The sequence below is a fragment of the Caenorhabditis briggsae genome (genome assembly GCF_000004555.2).
Source record: "Caenorhabditis briggsae complete genome, chrV, whole genome shotgun sequence".
Taxonomy (NCBI): domain Eukaryota; kingdom Metazoa; phylum Nematoda; class Chromadorea; order Rhabditida; family Rhabditidae; genus Caenorhabditis; species Caenorhabditis briggsae.
In genome coordinates, this window is record NC_013488.2 from 8,665,628 (window position 1) to 8,687,084 (window position 21,457).

General features: G+C 37.6%; 2 protein-coding genes across 2 annotated transcripts; one reads left to right on the forward strand and one right to left on the reverse strand.

Moving 5' to 3' along the window:
• Nucleotides 1-4,909: 4,909 nt before the first annotated feature.
• On the forward strand, nucleotides 4,910-5,664 carry Cbr-hpo-30 (the record flags this gene model as incomplete). Its single annotated transcript, XM_002636683.2, has 4 exons — nucleotides 4,910-4,997; nucleotides 5,053-5,318; nucleotides 5,367-5,524; nucleotides 5,571-5,664. 4 exons carry the CDS (start codon nucleotides 4,910-4,912, stop codon nucleotides 5,662-5,664), a joined length of 606 nt encoding a protein of 201 aa, XP_002636729.2.
• A 1,032-nt stretch (nucleotides 5,665-6,696) lies between these two features.
• Cbr-frm-7 lies at nucleotides 6,697-10,675 on the reverse strand (the record flags this gene model as incomplete). The annotated part of the gene is made up of 10 exons (XM_002636682.1): nucleotides 6,697-6,769; nucleotides 6,811-7,054; nucleotides 7,105-7,645; nucleotides 7,702-8,447; nucleotides 8,491-8,613; nucleotides 8,665-9,230; nucleotides 9,502-9,648; nucleotides 9,740-9,822; nucleotides 9,875-10,072; nucleotides 10,493-10,675. 10 exons carry the CDS (start codon nucleotides 10,673-10,675, stop codon nucleotides 6,697-6,699), a joined length of 2,904 nt encoding a protein of 967 aa, XP_002636728.1.
• Between the last annotated feature and the right edge of the window lie 10,782 nt (nucleotides 10,676-21,457).

Consider the following 21,457-nt stretch of genomic DNA (forward strand, 5'->3'; position numbering starts at 1 on the left):
GGGGCTCCGCTTGAACCCGTGACACTTCGAAACCAGTCATTTCGGAACAGTGGTTGTACATGCGAATGGATGAATTTTAGGCTAGAAAATCGATTTCAAATGTGCTTTTTTCTGATAGAACACATTCCGAAACTCGAAAAATTAATTGTTTAATTCGAAAAAATTAAATTTCGGTTTTTGTCGGATTACAGTTTGTGTTCTATCAAACTCTTCTTTGAATACCCTGAAATGGTTTTTAGTCTGAAATTTATCCATTCCCCTGTACCACTGTTTCGGAATGAACGGTTTTGAAATGACTGGTTTCGAAATGTCGCGGAGCCTGGAACTGGTATACGAGATGTCATGATACATTTTTTTTGGAAACTGAAGTCATTTTGTCTAAACGCTTACAACACAGTATTCCTTGAAAACCGGTTCTAAGCAATTAGTTGAAATCCTATTAGCTAATTTCTGATTCTGTTTCTTTCAGAGTACACACCCTCTAGAAATTGTACCAAAATCATATCATAAGGCCATATATGGTGAAATCAAATCAAAGACCAACTCTTTTTTCTGAAAGAACCCTCCACTTGTCAATCAGAAGAACGCAACAAGTTCGTATCGTCAGTCTACAGCGTTACTCATTTTTCTTTCCTCTTCTTTATCTTCCACCACCAACTTCATCTTTCTCTTCTGTTCTTTTTTCTTGTTTTTTTTATTTTCTACTTCATCAAGCTCCACCCTTTTCCCCAATTTGACCGATTGGATTCTTCCGAAACGAGCTTTTTGGCCTTTTTTATTTGGTACATTTTAGTCTGAATCTCCCGAATTCCTCTTTTATTTTCAGCTAATTCAGTTTCGAGACTGAAAAAACAAAAGGAAAATGGGACACAAGAATTATAGCCACAGCAGAATACGCTTTCTTCGGTTGTGTTTTGTTTTTGAAATTTCTGCAAACACCGATCAAAGCTCTAATTAGCAATTTTTTGAATTTTCTCTGACGTATGTAAAGGAAAACAGTTCAAAAAATGGCTGATAATCTGGGAGTCCAATTTGATTATATCCAAAGCTGACTCATAACCGTGAGAATATATTGTCAATAGATTAAAGTGCGTCGAAATGAACTTCGCCTGGGATTAATTAGGATAGTTTTAATAATCCTGCGATAGAATTAGAAACATATGTGCTCCAAGACTACTCCCAAGGGAAGCTATAAGTTGATCTTACAACACCAATTACAATAGCCAAAAAAAAGCTTAAACTTGAGGGTGTGGAGGTCCCTCTATGTATTACAGGTTTTACGGTATACCGTGCGAAAGAGCATGTTCCAGAACCTATTAACCCGTTATAAAAATTTCTTTAAAAGTGCTGTTTCAGTACCAAAATCACATTTTCAGTGAAAAATCTGAAATTTCCAAATGTGATTTTCCCCGAGTTTTCGTTCAAAATTCATGCAAATCTGTCAATGTCACCAAAATGGAGCAAGTTTTTGAACGAAAAATAGTGTTTCAACAATTTTCTTCGAAATTATGGGATTCCCCGGAATATTTTTCTTTGAAAATGTACGGAATCTTTTTTATTTCACATTTTGAAGGGGGTCCAGAGGGCCCTTCTATTTTTCCGAGCCCCTCTGGGTGGGCCCTTCCAATGCAGGTTTTACGGTAATTCTCTAAGTTCTAGAACCTCCTTTGAGTGGAGAAAAGCACATTTGAAAATTGCGATTTTTTGGTACTGAAACTGAAATTCCAGCCATCCTAGAAGTTTCTTGAGCAAACATTTGTGAACGGATTTACTGGTTCTGAAAGACGCCCTTTTTCGGCCGAAATATTCAATTTCTGCAGACCTCCTTTCTTTACCCCCATCCCATTTTTTGATGCTTCTGATCCCATAAAGAATACCCATGCACCAAAAAAAAAAGAGATTAATGAAAGTGTTCCTATCCTCCTCTGACTATTCAATTTATTTCCGGGACCCCGCTTCTCAATTTTTTTTTCTTCTTCTGCCTATTCCATCATCTACCAAACACAAACAATATCCATCTTTTCTCCGCCCGTTTCCACCGGCAATTCTTCATCCCTCTTTAGCCCCCATTTCCATCATTTCTTCTCCTTTTTTGCTGTGTTTGTCTTGATGACAAACGTTCGTCCCATTCATATTCCGTTTTTTTCGTTCGAGACTCGCTCCATGGAAATCCTCAGTCTCCGCCCTCTTTTTCGTTTCAAGAACAATTTGCGAAGAGTGCTTTCCTTTTCGTGCCTTTCCGATTTAGAATTTAGAAGGTTTCATGCATTCCGAATTAGATGAAAACCCTCTTTTCTTACCTTTGCATTTAGAAACAATTCCCAAAAATCTAGCTTCTCATAAAAAAGTTCTTTTTTTGCATTCCTGTCTGATTACTTTTCTCATGAATCTTTTCAAGGCTCCTCAAGCGCTATTTTGCAGAAGCCTTGAGTAGCCAGAGACAATCAACAAAAGATAATGTTGTTTTTGTTTTTTGGTTTTTTAACTTTCAATATATAAATAGAAATATAATTATTCTGTTCCCTCCTTCCCTTCTTCTGAATTTTCCCATGAATTCTGCTGACGCCGAAAAAGTTGAAAAGATGACCTCTATCCGAGCATGTCAATGAAAACTGACAGCTGAATGGACGCGGTGTTTTGGATATTGGAAAAAAACGGATAGAGGAAACGAAAACTTTAATTCGAAGAGGCACTTTTCTCACAAAGTTCGCAAACTTAAAGGATCAGCTGATGTCTCTAAAAGAAACAAAAATCGACACCCTTAGTTTCTCAGTCTGGGAACTTCTTTGTAACCTTGCCAAATTTCGAATTATCTCAAATAGTATTTTCAACGTCATCTCTTTCTTTTCTAAATCTGCTCTTTGAGCACTAACATTCATCTCAATTTCCAGTCCGTGAGAAAATAATTCAAGTACTCACGGTATTTCAAACCAACGGGTCGAAAATCGCGCACGAGATGACTTTGAGGCGAGGGGGAGTTTGATAATTTAAAAGTTGGCGGGGAGTTGACCTAAATATTTTTAATCAACGCATTGCAACTCGCGATTTTTTCGCCCAACGTTTAAAAGTTTGATCTTCAGCCAAAGAAAATTGGACACGTTGCGCAGTGATTTTTCACGTTCGCTGAGGCGCGATTTTCGACCCATTGGTTTGAAATACCGTGAGGTACTCTTTTTTTGTTTTCTTTTTCTACAATCCTCTCTGCGTTTCAATTTCCATAAAAATAAAGAGGAAATTTCAATATTTCATCATTGTCTCGTCTTTCTTTTCGTCCAACTGACCATATGCCTTGTGTACGTCTTCCGGAGACAAAATGTGTCAAAAATTGGGAAATTTCGCCTCCCAAGCTGTCTATCAAAAACCGAGATTTGGAGAACAGATTTGAATTTCGTGGGGGTGGTTTAAGAACATTAATGACAATTTGGCATTTTGTATTTCACTCAGAAAGCATTTGAAATCCAACCTGTAATAGAAGGGCCCCACACTGTCAAGTTCAAGCTGATTTATCTTGACTCACAAGCAAGATATCAAAATTCTGTCAACCGATAAAATGTTTTTGATATTATGATAAACAATTTATTAGTGGACAACTATTTTATATCTTTGACAGGTACCGAGATAAACTGGCTCAAGGTTAGAGGGCCTCTCTTTTACAGGTTTGATGTTTTTTGCAAATTCACTATTTTTTACCCTTTCTTCTTATACTGTACTACTGCTTGGTGATTGGAGAATTTCGAACTTTTTCAAAAATTCTTGGAAAACTTCAAGTTTAATCAAACCAAAGAAGGGCCTTGTTATTTTCGAATGGACCTCTTCTTCTCAACACCTAATAAATCTCTTTTTTTGCACCACTTCCAACTGTTCGAATCTTCCCTAAGGGAACTCGAAAAGAAGACGTGCAGACTCCCAGTTGCCCCCACTAAAATATATCCTTTTCTTTTCTCCACATCATCATCGTTTCCACTCATCATCAACTTCTTACTTTCCATTTTTGTTACTTCTTTTACTCTGTTATTCACTTCAAACTAGGAAACAAAGTAATAGAGTCAAAAGAAGGGACTGAAAGATCTCTTTGTTTTCTAGAATAACATTCATTCAACAAAACCGCGTTGTTTTGAAGAAATTCGAGATTTGTCTTCAAAACAGACTACAAAGCAATCGTGGAATTCATTTGACCACCTATGTTCAGTTGTCGTTTATGTTTTTGGGGTTTAGTGAGTCATTTTGTCAGACAGGCTGAACAGATTACAAAAAACCCAATTAGAGGTATTATCCTGGTACAAAAAATCGTAGCTGTGTAAGAGAAACGCCTATAACCGTAGCCGAAGATACCACAACGACAGCTACCGTAGCTTACTCTTCCATTTTTTTTGTACCAAAATAATGTTTCATAAAATTTTCGAGCCTTCCGCACTCCGCATTTCATTCTAGAAACATCAGAAAATAATCAATTCTTTCTTTTCGTACTCTTCTTCCGTTCACTGCTCCATTTCAAGTACCCACTTGATCTTCCTTGAAATTCAAAACTCACGTCGTCTCTTCTCACCCATTTCTCATTTTGCACTTTTCACACTTCTCCCACCAAGAGTCTTGTCCTAATTTTTCAGAATGTTTCAGAGAATTCTGGGAATGCCATTGGCTATGTACAAATTTCTTCTAGTCACTTCGATATTTCTAATCGTTTCCGGTCTGATCCTTACCGCATTTTCAATATTCAGTCCACTCTGGGAGGTTGTTGATTTCCCTCGATCCCATCTTTCACATCACCATGGGCTCTGGTGGGATTGTGTTGTACATCATGATACGCTGATACCTCTCGACGAAGTTCAAGCCGAGTACGAGGTTTGAGTTTTCGGGAAAGGCAGAAACATAAGTGGTGGTTTTTCTAGGAGATCGATGTGATAGTAAAATGGATTCATCGGTTCAAGCAACATTACGACAGGCTTTAGAGAAAGGAGATCCTGAAGCAAAAGAACTTCTCATGCACAGATTTCTTCGTAAGTTCTCGTAGCTTCTCTGTCAGCCTTTTTAGAAAAAAAACCCCAATTACAGCTCACCACAAAGGGGTAATATTCTTCTCCGTGTTCACATTCGTCTTCGGTCTTATATCCATTCTCATTGGCTCTTGTTCGCCATGTTTCCCACCAAATGCTCTTCTTTATGTCGTCGGAGTTTTCATGACAGGAGCATGTTCATTGTTGGGTGATGTCATTTACATTTTTGCATTCAATCAGAAACCCATTTTTGTGAAAGAACAAGAAACCCATCATGAAGCGACTCTTTTGAGGAGAGAACGAGGATCAATAGGTCCAATATATGTAAGTTTCAGAGATCTGATTTCAATGTTTTATTCAATTTTAATCCAGAAACGCCTCGGAATCGCCACATACATCCATATGTTTGGATCGATGCTTCTAGTTGCTGCATTCGTTTTTTCAATTTTCTGTGCATACTTTTTAATCACTTCCAAACATGCCCACGACGTCTGTTGTACCAGCCGAAAGGAGTATCGAGAGCAGAACAAGTTTGTACCTTTCTTGAACTTAAAAAATATATCCCACGAATTTCAGATGGCGTAACAGTGGACTGATTCTGAAGACAGGAAGAGTAAACCATCAATCGCACCGACCGTTCGTAGTCATTGATGATGACAGTAGTATTTGATATGGATCCAAATGTTAACTCATAATTATTCCTAATTATTCCTGTGATTTGATCTCTGTTCTAAAAAGTTAATGCCGGTTTTCGACTGAAAAATGATATGAACATCAATGTACATAATGATTATATATTTTGAATAAACGTGCTTTTTGGAACCTCTCCTGGTTTTTATGAATTTTTGGATTGTGGAGAAAGTCATCAGGGATATTCGAAAAAAAAATTGAAGTTCTGGGTCCTGAGTCATGGGTTATCTTCAAGATGCACGAAATGGTTCAAAATTCTGAAATTTTGAAACTCGAAAACTTCGAAAAATCTATTCCAAGCATTTCTGAGTGTCATGTGACCGTATAAAATCACTACTCGTTTCAAAGTTGTACCTGATCACTTTGTGACATTTCTAAAAAACAAAAAAAGTAAAAATGTGATTCGATCGTCAAAAATTTATGAGGTTTCGTTGTTGATTATGACTCGCACACACAGAAAAAAACATGGAAAAGGTGATTGGAAGGTTTTGGAACATATGAAAAATGTCTATGGGAGGGATGGGAGGGGGTAGCAAAGATATGAATTAAAACGAGCACGCACAAAAAATAGGACCAAAAACTATGGGGAGAGAAGAGGCAATTCACCATTATGGCAAGGTTTTTTGTGGGAGGAGAAAATGGACCAAAAAAAGAGAATTGTACAAAAGTGAGCAAGTATGGAAACAAGAGTGACATTGAGCATGGTTTTTCGTGTGGGGGAATTGAGCAAAAGACGTGTTTGGAAGAACAGCGTATTATTCAAACAGGAGAGTCAGAATCTTCTCAACCCGAACAAATAATATGCGTGTGAAGAGAAGGAATTCAGGGGGCAAGTCTTCTATACGAACTATATAAATTGAAAAGCTGAGAAAAGAAAACAAAACAGATGTATAAAAGTGTCAAAAAGAATCACTGAGAATTGCAGAACCACGTGTTGAAAATGATGATGATGAATGAGGATGTCTTGAACTTTTTTGTCGAATTTTTTGTTGTTGCTTTAATTCTAATTATTCTATCTCTCTAATTGACCAGTTGTTGAGGCTGTTGATATGGTGGAGGCGGTGGAAGAATCAAATTGCTGAAACCTGGGAAATAAGATTTTTCAATTCAGAAACTCTTTTCTCACCCATTGTGTTGTTCTATTCTAGCAAAGTTGTTTGTTGTTTTCACACTTTGCTGATAGTTCAACTGCTGAGATGGTGGGTGTAGTTGTGGCTGATGAGATGACGTGGAAATCACCGAAGATGTCATTGTTGTAGAAGATGTTGTCTTCGTTGAAGCTGTTATTGGCGCAAAGTTCGGAAGATGAAGATTCTGCGAGAATGTAGCAGAATCAAAATAATAATCACCGCGGTGCGTCGGAAGAATAACTGCAAAATAAAAAATTAATTTTGAAAAAAGAATAAACAAGAACACTTACATGCTCCTCCATTGATTATTCCACCATCTAGCGAACTTAAATCTATGCATGACGACGGTCTTCGATTGTGTGATAGTATTCCAGCCGGTGAATTTCCATAGAATCCATTGGTCATTCCATTTCTTGTTGTTGCAATTCCATTTAACTGCCCTTGACTTTGTCGATGTTCTTTTAACAATTGTAGAATTAAAGGATAATTTTGCATTTTCTCAGTTGAAAATGATCCAGTTTCTTCTAGGAATTGTGTTGGAGTGACACTGGCCGGAGGGAACGATGCTTGTCTATCACCAGCGATTTCTGCAGGTAGTGGACCTGTTGGGACTGGAGCAGGAGCTGCTGCAGACGGTGTCATCGTGGTTGGTGGAGGTGGAGAGGATGATGGCTTCGGTCCAACAGCAAAGTTTGCAGGGGCTGGGAACTCGTACGGTGGTGGATTTCTGGGACGAGCAACAGTTCCAGGAACATGAAGAGAATGTGCATGAGTTAGAGATGTTGGACCATGGTGCATTGGAACATCTTCATATGTACTCAGCATTTGGTTCTGAATAAATAATTTTGTTGAATTTTGTCAAATTCAGAAGGTGTTTATTGACTTACGTTACTCCGATAATAGCCATTCACATGATAATGACTTGGCATTGAATGAACTCTGTTGATTGCGTTTGCATTCCTATTTCCTGCTGAATTCTTCTTAACAAACCGTCCGCCGGTACCTCCCAGTGCTCCATTGAATCCTTCTACTTGTTGATTCAACCACATATCCTGATGTTGAGAATCAATCCTTGTTTCTGATCGTGTCATTTTGTCTCTTGGCGTAATTTCAGGTGGTGATGAGCTTCCTGCTGATGGCGTGTTGGAATTCCATTGAGCAGGCGGAGAATATGATCTTTCTGCCATTGCTCGTAGATCACTTGCGCTCATTGACAGCAATCGGTCGTTTATTGATTGAGTTGTTTCAGTTTCTAATGGTAAACTCATTGCTAATGAGCTACTGGCTACTGTAGTTTCCACTGGCAACGATGGTACTTCTTTAGATGAATATGCCACGTGTGTACCACTTGTCGATGTTGATGACTCATGTCGCTCTCTATTTTTATTATTAAAGTTAACATCCACTATACTTCTAGTGCTTCCCGACTCTATTGTTTGTGATGCATTATCCATCGAAGAGGGTCTTGTAGCGGAATCTTGTGGCGTGGTTACTGTATATGTTGATGATGTGGCGCCTGAAGATTCGTGGGCAGGATGGTAGGTCTGATGACGAAGTTCAAGGCGAGACCGTTCACTTTCATCACTGGCTTTGCTCGATTGGGATGCTGCTCGTTCTTGTCGGATATCTAAAGCTGAATTTAAGGTTTTTTCCTGATATCTAGCAAAGAAACTCACGATCCAGTTCCATCTTCTCGATCTTCACGTCGAGATTCGAATCCATTTTGATTCTAAGACGGAGTTTCGAAGACATTGAGCCATGACACCGATCGCCACACGCACTGCTCAATGAATCGCTATCTGAAAAATTAACTTTTAAAAAATTAAATCCGTCTCGAAGTCAAATCTTACCCTTATCATGATCCCCACTGCCAATTCCACTAGTTGAAGACGTACTAATTCCATCTACTGACATTTCTAGATATGGCTTTGGTGGTGGAGCCATTGTTGCATGGAGGTGTGACATAACTAATAAAGTCTGATGTACTGCTTTACATAATTCGAGAAGATATCTTGCTTTGTGTTCTGTTTGTGCATATAATGACATTTTCGTACCATCCGACCCAATTATAGTCATCTTCTTTCGATTGAACGATAGTTTCGCCACTCGACTCCATGTCAAAGATCTCAACGGAATTCTGTCTCCATCCTCTCCAATGTCACACATTTCTATGCCCTTGGCGTTGATTCCGAGCACCGCGTTATCCGTATTATCCATTTTATGCCTCCTTAATCCATACAAATGGCAGTTAAGAGCGAACGGTGACCTTCCCGCCTCGATCATAAACTTTTCCATTGCCTTGTAGCGTCCTTCATTGATAATGTCTTCACATGCGGCGGGTAGGTTGTTTCGAATATACTCAAGACCACGCTCGTTTATCACCCATAACGGAAAGTACTGTTCGGCGCGAAAGTACCTGCAATAAAGACAATAGTTATTGGAACATGTGTTGACAGGAAACATCTATTATAGTTAACTAAAATTACCAAAATTTTAGAAAAAGGGGATCTCAGCTTCACGTAAAGATATCCACAGCTTTGATATTTCATCGGAAGACCGTCGTGAAAGTCTCATCATCGATCTAATTTCTTTGCAAAACCCATAACTGGCGCGCGGGAATCGAACCGACAAGGTCACCCCTGGCGGAACGATCAGCGCGCACACACCCGCCTAAGCCACACGCTCACCCGAGGTAGTCATTCCCTTTGTCCGTTATAAGAGCGAGGGCAGCCATGTACCAACACCTCTCTTCTGACACACTATTTCTCCCCGCCCAGTGGTCGAGAAAGTTGTCTTTGAGTTGCAGATAGTAGTGTTCTCGTGCTTTTGGGCATCTGAAAAATAAGACATTGGACATTTTAATGAGATTAATTTACAGAATTTACAGGAGAACAACTGAACAGAAGGGAGAAAAAGAAAACTTACGTCAGTAATCCAACCTGATCAATGTAAACTCTCACTCGAAAGTAGAGAACCAAAATTGGCCGGTTTTCACTGGACTTTGAATGCTGAAAAAAATTTCAGAAGAATTAAATGCAACTTCAGCAACAAAAAATATACCCAATTAGCGAATCGTGGTTGTTTCTGTGCATATTTCATGATTTTCGCTGCTGGGTCCAGGAAGTAGTATTCATGACGAGGCTGATCACCGCCAATTCCTTCTGTTGGTTGTCGAAATGCTAAACCGAACAATTTGTCTTCTGATAGAGACAGACGTTCGCCACATTTCCAGAGGACGTCGTGTACTTTGGTTTTCGACTGAAAATATTAAGAATGTTGACTGAAACAATGGTACTATTACCAGTAATAGTCGTGCCCCTAACTTTTAACTTTGAGCCAATTTATCTGGTTCCTGTCAAAGGTATAAAAAATTGTCTACTTATAAAATGTTGTTAATTTTACGAAAAACACTTTATCAGTTGACAAATTTTTGATATCTCTTATATGAACCGAGATAATGGGCTCCGATCAGAGCATTTACGGTTTCGTTTAAAAATCTATGTGATTTTAGAACTTTGAAAAAACGAAGAGAAGTGTATTACACACGATGTTGCCACTCGTAGGTGGCTAGGATTACAACATTTTCGTTGAATCATAGATGTTGTAAAATTGAAAAGTAAAAGTTGTCCATGTAAGAAGACATGAAAATCGAATCTACCGTTCCCCTAAAAAACTTACACTAACTGCCACATGGAACGACTCTTTTGTGAGTGTTTGCACTGAAACAAACGTCTGTCCAGGACGGATATTGTGTGTGGAGGTGAAGACTTCTGGATCAGAGAAACTCGATGACGATGGCTGTTGAAGATGGACGGGCAGCCGAGAAGAGACGTCGCCGCGCGCTGAGCCCGGCGAGTCCATTTATTGGAGAAAGAGGAGGGGAACAGTGAAAAAACTCATAGAGCAATCGGTCAGGGTTTTTTCGGGTTGAATGCTTTTGTCCTGCTCTTCACACTTCTGAAATACATCTTATTAAGTTCAATAACTTTTGAGATGGTCAAATATATGTCACGGGAGAAGATGATAACGGTAGATCATTGAGAAGAATTGATCATAAAAACAGATAGAGGCATCAATGAAAAAATGAAGAATTTGCCCGCCTGACCATATAATTTTTTTTCCTTGAATTTAATTCAAAAAAAGAACCCTTTCAAAATTTTTCCAATCATTTTCCAGACAAAAAGCTTTTCTGTGTTTCTTGTTCTTCTCCTATTTCTTTCATCTTCCCATTCACATGATTCTTGAATTCTATAGTCTTGCGGTTTTGTGTCGCCCCGGGGGCGTTTGCTCTAAAAATTGAAAATTCCTCTGCTCCTCCCAAAAACGTTTCCATCGTTCCTGATAATAATCAGGGAATGAAGGAGAAAGAGATTGTGAAAGAAAATATGGAAGAGTAGGAGGAAAAAGAAGAAGAAGAAGGCTGAGGATAGTCATCACATACACTTTCCCCTTTCGCCTCTTATCACGACAGGAATTTTGGTGTCGGTGATAAAAAATTATGAAGAGAGAAAGTTGGTGGTTAGGTTGATGCAAGTAGATATGCCTAGGGTAGACGATGTCCGAAAAAATATATTCAAAAAACCAGGAGTTAGGGCAAGCAATCTCAGATTAAGAAACACACAGAAGTTTTAAATGAAACTGTTTAAAATTATGAGGTTTGCAATAAGCTAATCAATTGGGCAGTTCCTAGAACGACTGATAACTTCACTGCTGATTCCAAATACTTTTGAAATGAATGAAATATAGAAAGAAATGAATGAAATATCCTTTGAATTTAAAATTTTGAAGTTTTGAAGTTATTTGAATAGAGTCTAAAAATGTTGGAACCATATTGGTTTGAAGTGTGGGGGTATTTAATATACCGTTCCCACTATCATAGAACGCCATCCCTAGCTTTTGACTTTGAGCCAATTTATCTTGGTTCCTGGGAGAGTTTTAAAAAAGTGGTTAACTGACAAAATATTTCTGATATTATGATAAAAATTTTATCAGTTGACAATTTTTATATCTTTTACAGGAATCGAGATGTACAGTGGCGAACGTTAGTGAGTGTCCCTCTATACTTTTGTTTATAACTTTACTCAAACTTGTCCAGTCATTGAAAACTTTTTTGTTAAATGTAGCTGGATTTCCAACAAAACTTTGTATAAATTTTTCGAAACTCAATCATTTTTCGTGTCTTCTGAATCTTCTCAGAGGTGACGATGACTCCAGAAGAAAAAAGTAATTTTCCGTCAGACTTTTTTAAAAAGATTGTCTCAGGAGTTTGGCTATAACTCGGCTCAAAATGATCCAAAATTGTTCAAATTTTGAGAAAATGTGTGTCTTAAACTGTTCTACAATATACATACAAAACGTTGAATTTTGGAAACAAAAATTTTTTATAATTTTATCATTTTTATGTACCGAAGACAAGCTATGTATTATGAAAAAAAATTTTGTTCTCGAAATATAAAGTTTTGTATGTTTATTTATTGTAGAGCAATTTGAGACACACATTCTCTCAAAATTTAAACAATTTTGGCTCATTTTAAGCCGAGTTATAGCCAAACTCCTGAACCATACCTTTTATGCTCCAGTGAGCACATCTCAAGAACAAGTGTTCCAAACCGCTTCAAATTTTTTCTGTATATATTTGATCTACACCAAACATTTTTCATCAAAAACCCAATCTTTAAAAAAATGCTGACGGAAATTTTTTTTCATCTGGAGTCATCGTCACGTCTGTGAAGATTCAGAAGACACAAAAACTGATTGAATTTTTAAAAATTTGTTACAACGTTTTGTTGGGAACCCAGCTACATTTAACAAAAAAGTTTTCAATGATTGGACAAGTTTGAGCAAAGTTATGAACAAAAGTATAGAGGGACACTCACTAACGTTCGCCACTGTATGGGCTTAAAGTTGACGGTTTAGAGCCGGGGGGAGGGGCGTTCTAATAGAGTGCAGAGCTTTCTCAAAAGAGTCTCAAAATCTTAAGACCAAACCAATCAAAAGTGCCGAGGTCAAATTCTGGATAAACAAAGTTCGAAAACTTAAGTCAACGATTCCTAAAGCTGAGTTTCAAAATTTCAAAATTGAGTAAGAATGGTCTTTCGAGGAATCAAATTTCTATAACGGTTCATTGTTCATAGTTAAGGAATTCAAATGTCACCCGCCATCATTATCAGTTGTTCAAGATTGCATAGTTCAGACTACTGATTATTTTTTAAATTTCTGAAAATCCTAACACAATGTGGATCAGTTTTATCAGAGATCACAGACTTTTTTCCTCGCTTATCTCATAATCAGTGATCTTTTTTGACAGGCCCTAACAGACAGTAAATTTTTATCTAACCTGATTTTTTGAAATGAGCGGAAATAGTAAAAAATTGATAACAAGGCATAGTAGACATTTATGATGTGACAAATACACCCACATCATCACTAATGAGAGAGTTCTCATATTTCCAAACAATAGGAGGACACTAAAAATGGGGTGTAATCAAATAAGGGGGAGAGAATGTGAGAAAAAGAAAATGATGTGATGATCAATCAATGTTTTTTCTTCTGTTGACAAGGGGGTAAACGATTGGGGAAAAAGGAAGAGAAGAGGAGAAAAAATGAAGGAATGTTTAGAATAAGATAAGAAGAAAAGGGAAAAGAGAGAAATTAAAAGAACTTAAAAGGGAAATGGTGTCATCTGGAATCTGTGATATCAGGTACATGATGACCTTCTCCACTAATCAGGTGGTTAAGTTGGTTGGTTATACGATAAATACCAATATCTTGTGATACACCATAATTTTTCCTGTCAGACACCATCGGAATGCCTTCTACAGTGACTAATTTGGCGTTTCCGGTCATCTGCTTTTGTTTGTTTCAAAAAAAGAAGGTACGGAAAAAAATAGACACAGAAAAATTGTGGAATGCAGAGAATGGGTTCTGCTTTGAAGGTTTTGGAAATGGTTTGGAAGAATAAATTGGAATGGGGTTAAGAAAAGAAGGCAAAAATAAGAGGAAAGGTGAAGAAAACGAAGACGATGGGGCTGTTAAAGTGTCGTAAAATAGTTGGACGAGAGAGAAGAGCGTCATTGAAGGACAACGGTATAAGTCTAGGGTTTTCAGATTATTTTCTTTTGCTGTTAAAAGTTCAAGGAATGTAGTATGTGTATGGTATGTAGACAAAAATATCTTTAAAAATAAGGAAAATGGAAGGTTAAGAACAGAAACAAAACAATGCTGCCTTGCATACCATACACGAGTCAAAAATATAAGGTAAGAAGAAGAGAATAAGACAAAGAGAGAGGGAAGACTTTAGATGTCTCTGGGTCTCCACCATTCTCAATACTCTCTCGGCCCGGCCAGGAATTCCTTCGGACACCTGCGTCTTGGAATCTCTTGGACAGTGCCTTGCGACAGACTGTACATACCATGGGGACAGCAGAGAAAAGGCAAAAGATGATGGGGGATATTGGGAAGAAGTGCGCAAAAAGAAAGGAGGTATACGAGAGTATACGAGAGTCAAGGAAACCCATCTTTTCACGTAATCATCAGTAATAGGTTCGATTTTTTTTCTGAGGAGGTTGTGATCGTAGAAGTGAAAAGTGAAATTGAGAAAAAGATAAGGGTAGAGAAGAAGGAGATATTCAGATGGAGGGGGGAACGTAAAAAGAGCCGTAAAAAGAGCCGTAAAATAGGAGAACCAGCTCTTCTATTATACCAAGGTTTCTGCGGAAGGCCTTGCTTTTACAGGGGCCTTCAATTAGAGAGGGCTCTTCTGTTTTCCAGCCATTTTTTCCAAATTTTTCAAATTTTAATCCATTAAAATCTGACGATTTCATCAAAATTGAGCCAGGTTTTAAGCAAAAGAGAGTGTTTCAACAAATTTTCTGTGAAATTTTGAAGTTATTTTGACTATTTTTCGCTGAAAACGCAGGGAAATGCTTAGTTTCAGACAACATATTTTAAAGGGGATCTTATATTTTTCCAAACCGCTCTCGCAGTGCCCTTCTATTACAGGGGCTCTCCAATCAACGAGGCCCTTCTAATACAGGTTCTACGGTAGTTGGTTACGGTATTGTCGGAAAAATAGTATTCTTCTTGAAGGTGACATCAAGCGTATTATGTTTTTTTTTGGAAACTTTGAAAACGAATTCGTACAAAAACAAAAAGAAAAGAAGAAAACTTCGATACGAGAACAATGATCATGGAAGAAGAATACAATAGTAAAGTAAACATGGTCAGAAATCATACTGAATTCTAGATTCTAGAATTTTTATTGACCTACACTAGCAGCATACACGCACCTCGCATAGTAAACAAATAAATGAAAATCTAGACATGACATAAAAGAAACTTGGAACCCATGAATTAAGTGTAAAACTAATCTTTGTCGTGATCAATCAAATCAAAATCAGCATGTACTGTGACGGAAAAGAAGAAGAAGAAGATGAAAAAAGATGTTATCTTCTCTTCATCATCAACTAAAAACTGCGCGCGCAACGGAACCGAAATAGGAGAGAGAAAATAAATCAGAAGGATTGGTAGTAATAGTTATTAAATGGTTTGAGAAGAAGAAGAAAAGAATGAAAAGAAGAAGAAGTACAACATTACTTATGAATACACATTTCATCATATATATATATATATTCATAAACGATGATTCGTAATCGAGATTGGTGGCGCGGCGCCTCTTTTTCTCCTCCTCCGAAGGAAGCAAAAAAAAAGTTACAACGACTCGTGATGTGTGAAAAAGGAGAGAAAAGATTTTCATAAAGATTTAGGCGATTTGTAAATTAGATAACCATCTCATATTGGGGTATGTTTAAAGTTTTTTTGATGACAAAGTTGGTGTGACGAATTTAGATTCATTGTGGGGATGGTGCTGGTGGTTGGTGGAGAGAAGGGATTGGAAGTTGAGGCAGAAGAGAGAGAGGATCAACTAGAACCCGTCTTGTATGTGTTGCAAGTCTTCTTCTTCATCTCATTCTGATTCCCTATATTCCTCCCCATCACTGGATTCCTCTATTCCTCTTCTCTGTCTATTGATTTGATTCACCCCCTCCCACCCCAAAATATCTCCATTTCTTGTTAAAAATTTCAAGTGATATCGAATCGAATCGAAGCGACATTTCTTTTGCTGCCGATTTGTAAACGATCTGATCTACCGCCGCCTGGCTAGCCCCAAGTGGAATTTCTTGTAGAAAAGTGGAAGGGTGAGAGGAGGTGATAAAGAATATCAAGAAGAAGAAGAGGGGAAAGATATTCAAATTATGTTAGAGACAATGTCTCTATGGAGACTCCCGGTTTCTATAGAAAACGTTAAAGGCAATCGACGCGCGGACTGATACATACCATCACACAAAGGTGACTGACAACCCGGGATTCCCTTCTAGAAGGCCTTCTTCATATGATAACGAATTGAAAAATGAAAAAGGGAATGAGCGAAATTTATTGCTAAAATATAATAGGATAGAACCAGAAAGATCCCAAAAAACTGCTCTGGAATGATTGGTATTCTATGTTGATTGACAGAGAAATTTCAAAGTGTGTCTATTAGAGCAAATAAGAATGAAAAAGAACAGAAATTGAGGCGCCAGCAGATGGAGTAGGAGAAGAGAAAAGTAGGGTTAAGACTGTGGAAAGATGGAGGAAAATGATAAGAGAGTTTAAGCCTGACTGCATGGGTTGACATGAGTCATTGGAGCAAAAAAAGTGGGTAAAAGCGGTTTGAGGGTATTTTTTAATAGTTTTTCGTTCAGTTTCAGGAATAGATATTCGACAAAATTCAGGAAAAGTTTTGAGTGCTGGAAGATTGGGAATGATTAAAAGGTGCCACCCAAGTCGTCAATTTTGAGCCACTTTATCTCGGTTCCTATTAAAGATATCAAACAGTGGACAACTGTCAATATATTTTTGATAATATGATAAACATTTTATCAGTGAACAAAACTCTAATATCTTATACAGAAAACGAGATATATGGGTTGAAAGTTGGCGGTTTGGGTGGCACAATGTTTACGGTATTCTGAAAATCTACGAAACCGGATATTTGAGCTTAACTATCTCAATCCGTGTTGAAGATATCAAAATGTGTCAACTGGCAAAACACTTCTGATATTATGATAAAAATTCATCAGTTGATCACTTTGTTATATCTTCGACAGTAACCGAGAAAAATTGGATCGAAGTTAAAAGTTACAGTTTCTTTTTTCACAGGTTGTCTGGTAAGCTTCTGATCACTTCCAAGAAGTTCATCGGGGAACATCTTATGTTTTACATAAATTAAAAAAATATTTCTAGAAGAATTTTCAAAATTCACTTTGTTCAGACAAGATTATACGAACTTTGTCCTCACTATCAGTGGGAATTTCCCATTCTGCAAGAACAGAAAAAACCTTGCAAAATATAAAAAAGAGAACGGCGAAAAGAAAGCAAAGAAACATAGTTTTTGTAAATCTTTTTGCTTGCGAAGATTAAAAAAAGGCTCGCGCATCCTTTTTGGTCTCAAAACGTCATTAATAGTACAAAAAACATTAGGACCCCAGGCGTGTTTGTTCTTGAGGAAAAGAGCACAGGATGGGGAGCACAGGAGCCCGCCCGAAAAATGCCCGAAAATGCTTCACTGTGGCCTCTCTATCTTGAGAAAAGTGAAAATGAAATAACATGAAAAAGAGTGGAGGTAGGAAAAGTGAAGGGAACATGTGTTTGCATTGAGGATTTTTGTGATGGCGCCCTAGCCCAAAAGCAAAAGCGAACGAGAAAAAGATGTTACAGTGGCCACCGGATAGAGAGAGTCTAGACTCTTTTTCGGATCATCACCACCATGAAGAAGTCTATTTTATGAGACGGAAACAACAGAAAACAACATACAGGCCCAAAAAAAGAAACATGGAAGAATGGGGATCGGGAAAAAAGTGTGTGTATATATCGAAATGCGATCGGAATGTGAATGTGAATGCCCCAATACGCACATATTTTCAACACATTCATACGAAGAAGAAGAAGAAGAATAAGAGGAAGATCAGGGCGATGACGACGATGGAGGGAGAGATGTCGAAAACCGTCTAATCTGCGCCCACAATCGAATCTTTTACGAGAAGGAATGAAGAAGGCGCTCAATGTATTGGAGACAGAGCGGATGTGTGTTCGGTAATTGGGATTCTGCCACGTGGTATTTTGGTTTAGGTCACAAACCCGTCAGTTACGGTAGGTGAGAAGACGGTATAAGTTTACATTTCTGAGAGATCTTGAGATGCGATTGTTCGGTTTCAGTAATTGCATGTTTTCTCAAGAATACTTGAAATTGTTTTTAAAACTTGGAGCTCGATCATCTTGGTTCCTATAAGAGATAAATAAACATAATTTTAATCAAGGCAAATATTCAAACTAAAAAATAACATTTTAAAGTTACCGTAAGCACTCTAATAGAACTCCACCCAAACCTTCAACTTTGAGCTCATATATCTCGGCTCCTGTGAAGGATATCAAAAAGTAATCAACTGACGAAATATTTTTGATATGGTGATGAGCATTTTCTTAGTTGACAACTTTTTGAAATCTCTTACAGAAATCGAGATATAGACGCTCAAAATTGACGGCTTGGGTGGCCTTCTATTAGATTGTTTGACCTAATTACCCTATAAAAACATATTTTTCTATTGAAATGTCTGATTGTTAAATTCAAAAAACCAGAAAGTTCTGGAACTATTGCGACAAGAAAAACAGAGCATTCCACACATAGACATCAATTTCAAGAAACACATTTTTTCTCTGTGTCACCCCGTCACTGGGTATAAAACCCGGAAAACCGATAGATAGTGTATGTTTAGGCATTAAAAATTTAATGGGTGGGGAGAAAGAACATCGTGGTAAGACCATACAAACTGCTGGAAAAAACTGAAAAAATGAGACTGATTACGAGTGAGAAAACTCGAAAACATTGCAAGGAATCCAGAAGATGTTGAAGTGAAGAAAAATGACCGAAAAGTAGCCATCAGAAGGGGAAAGAGGAGAAAGTGAACAGTCTAGACGTCATCATACAGATTGTCGAGAAGTTCATTCGACCGAATTTTTATTCTCTAATCCGAGAAAATTATTGATTAAGATACAATCAAGAATTCGACAGCTAACAGAGACTTTGAAGGAAACAATTGATATTTAACATTAAAAAACATATAAACAACTATACTTTTCAGATAGATTAGGTTTTCCAGTTTTTTGAAAATCGTTGGATGATAATTTTCATGAAACGGAGGTCTATATAGATAGAAAATTTTCACAAATGACAATTCTCTAAAAAACTTTCAGAGGCCTCTTGGTTTTCTAAAAAGACGAGTCAGGAGGACGACGACCATAACAAGAAGGTCAGCGATTGTAATCAGAAGAAAAAGTGAGAGAAAATGAGATAGTGCGGGTCAGAAGAGACATAGAAAGATTGAGGGCACTTTTACAGAGGACGTCAGTCTTCCACCTCTTCTATTTTTCGTAAGAGGAGGCATTCCTCAAATTCTTTGATTTACTCGGAAGTTCATTTTCGGCTGCTACTTCAATCGACTGGGACTGCTGGCGTCGACGGCGATGGTATCATTTAACCTCGCTTGTCGTCGTCGTGGTAGTCGTCGTCTTATGAAGAAGGAGAAGAAGAAAAAGAAGAAGTGTCAACTTTCATCCATCTATGCGAAAACGAAGGCAAAAAAGTTAATGGGGAAAAATGCGGTCCATCCCATTCTGTCACCTGACCCTTCCTCTTCTCAAAAAAGAAGATGGTGATGATATGAAGACTAAGATGTTTGTTTCCCTATTCTAAATATTTCTATGACGTGGAAAAATGGTAATATGAAGTTTCTATACAATGTATAAATCCAAATCGTTTATCGATATACAGAAAACAAGAGAGAGGAGGTGGGGCGAAAAGGCTATGCGGCATCTTTTCTCCGACGGCGCAAAACGATGTGTGTGTGTGTGCAAAATTGAGGTCGGGGACGATTCTTCTTCTTCTTGCCTGTCCAGCATCTTTCCTTGACTGACCCTCGCATGTGTTCTATTCGCATATCACGGTTGGTAAATACATACTACGCAACAACGTGAAAGCATATTTTCTCGAATGTTCGGCGGTTCATTGGACGCGCCAATCACACCCTTTGCGGTAAAAATAAGATAAGAGATAGAGATATATACCAAGGGAGAGGGACAGATTGATTGAGATGCGAGATTCTTATTCAATTGTTTGTTATCCCCCGCCTGTTATCTTCATGCGGTGCACTGATCGAGGGAGACAACTATTCTTATATATCCACCTGCTTATCATTATTGCGTACAGGTTGGAGTGACTGGGAAAAAGAATAACAAGAAAGTTGCAAGTTATAGCAGTAGGAGCAAAAACACAGATTTTTGAAAAACTGGGGAATATTCTTTGAAAAAAACATAGGTCATAAATCCATTTCTTACTGTGGCTAGCTACCAAACGGAAAGATATCGCACGACCTGTATAAAAGGCCCCCACACTGTCAAGTTTCAGCTCAATTATCACAATTCCTGTGAAAGACATAAAAAATGGTTCAGCTTACAAAACGTTGTTAATGTTATGAAAAAGAATTTATCAGTCGACAACTTCTTTATATTTCTCACATGGACCACAAAAAATTGGCTCAAAGTTACAATTTGGGAAAGATCTTCTATTACAGGTTTTGCGGAACGTGTTTGAACAGTAGGGATTTTTGGTTGCTTTTTTTCGGAATTTTGAGGTTGGAAGCAGTTCAGAAGAGATGTAGCACTGGTGTGGTTTATATAAAATCTTATGATAACAGTTTCATTCAATTCGAAATGACAATTTTCAGATTTCACCCAGATTGTTGTATTCTTTTAAAATAGTAATCTAATTGACTATGAGTTTTGCTATGAAATCCCGAAGTTTTTTACTAAACACTTTCGATTCCCCCAGATTTTGTCCTCCAAAATCTCAATGATCATTCATTTTCTCCGAAATGACGTTCCTCCATCCCCACCCTATTCCTGATGATCACTGATTTTGAGGTTCTTCTTTTTCGAAAAATGGGTTTTTGATTTGTTTCACTGTACCTAACTGATTTACGGTCTCCTCCATTTGTGTGTCCGTTTTTTTCTGCGATGGGATGTAATATCGAGAAAAACATCTCAGAGAGACGATTAATCTTCGTTAAATAATCATTATCTCTCTTCAACTTTATCATTACCATAAAACAGAAGATAGAAACGATATATGAATAGAAGGTGAAGACGAGAAAGAGATTATTATTTATTTGTGTTTTGATACATTAGATATTTAGAAAACAACTTCGGTCAGTGAGATAAATTACAATAGAAGAGGGTAAAACTAATTTAACTGTTTTAGAATCATCAGAAAACAAGTTATTCTTTTTTGGCCAGGTTTTTAGAGGTAAATTTTAGGGACTCAGAGAACTAATCAAAATTACCGTTTTTCCTTCAACCCATCCAACTTTGAGCTGAATTATCTCAAATCCTGTAAAAGATATGAAAAAGTGATCAACTGATAAAATGTTAACCATTATAACACCAATATTTTATCGAATGACCAAATTTTCCTATCTTTCATAGAAATCGAGATAATTGAGCTCAACGTTAAAAGTTTGGGTGGCTCTACTAGTGTTTATTTACGGTGGA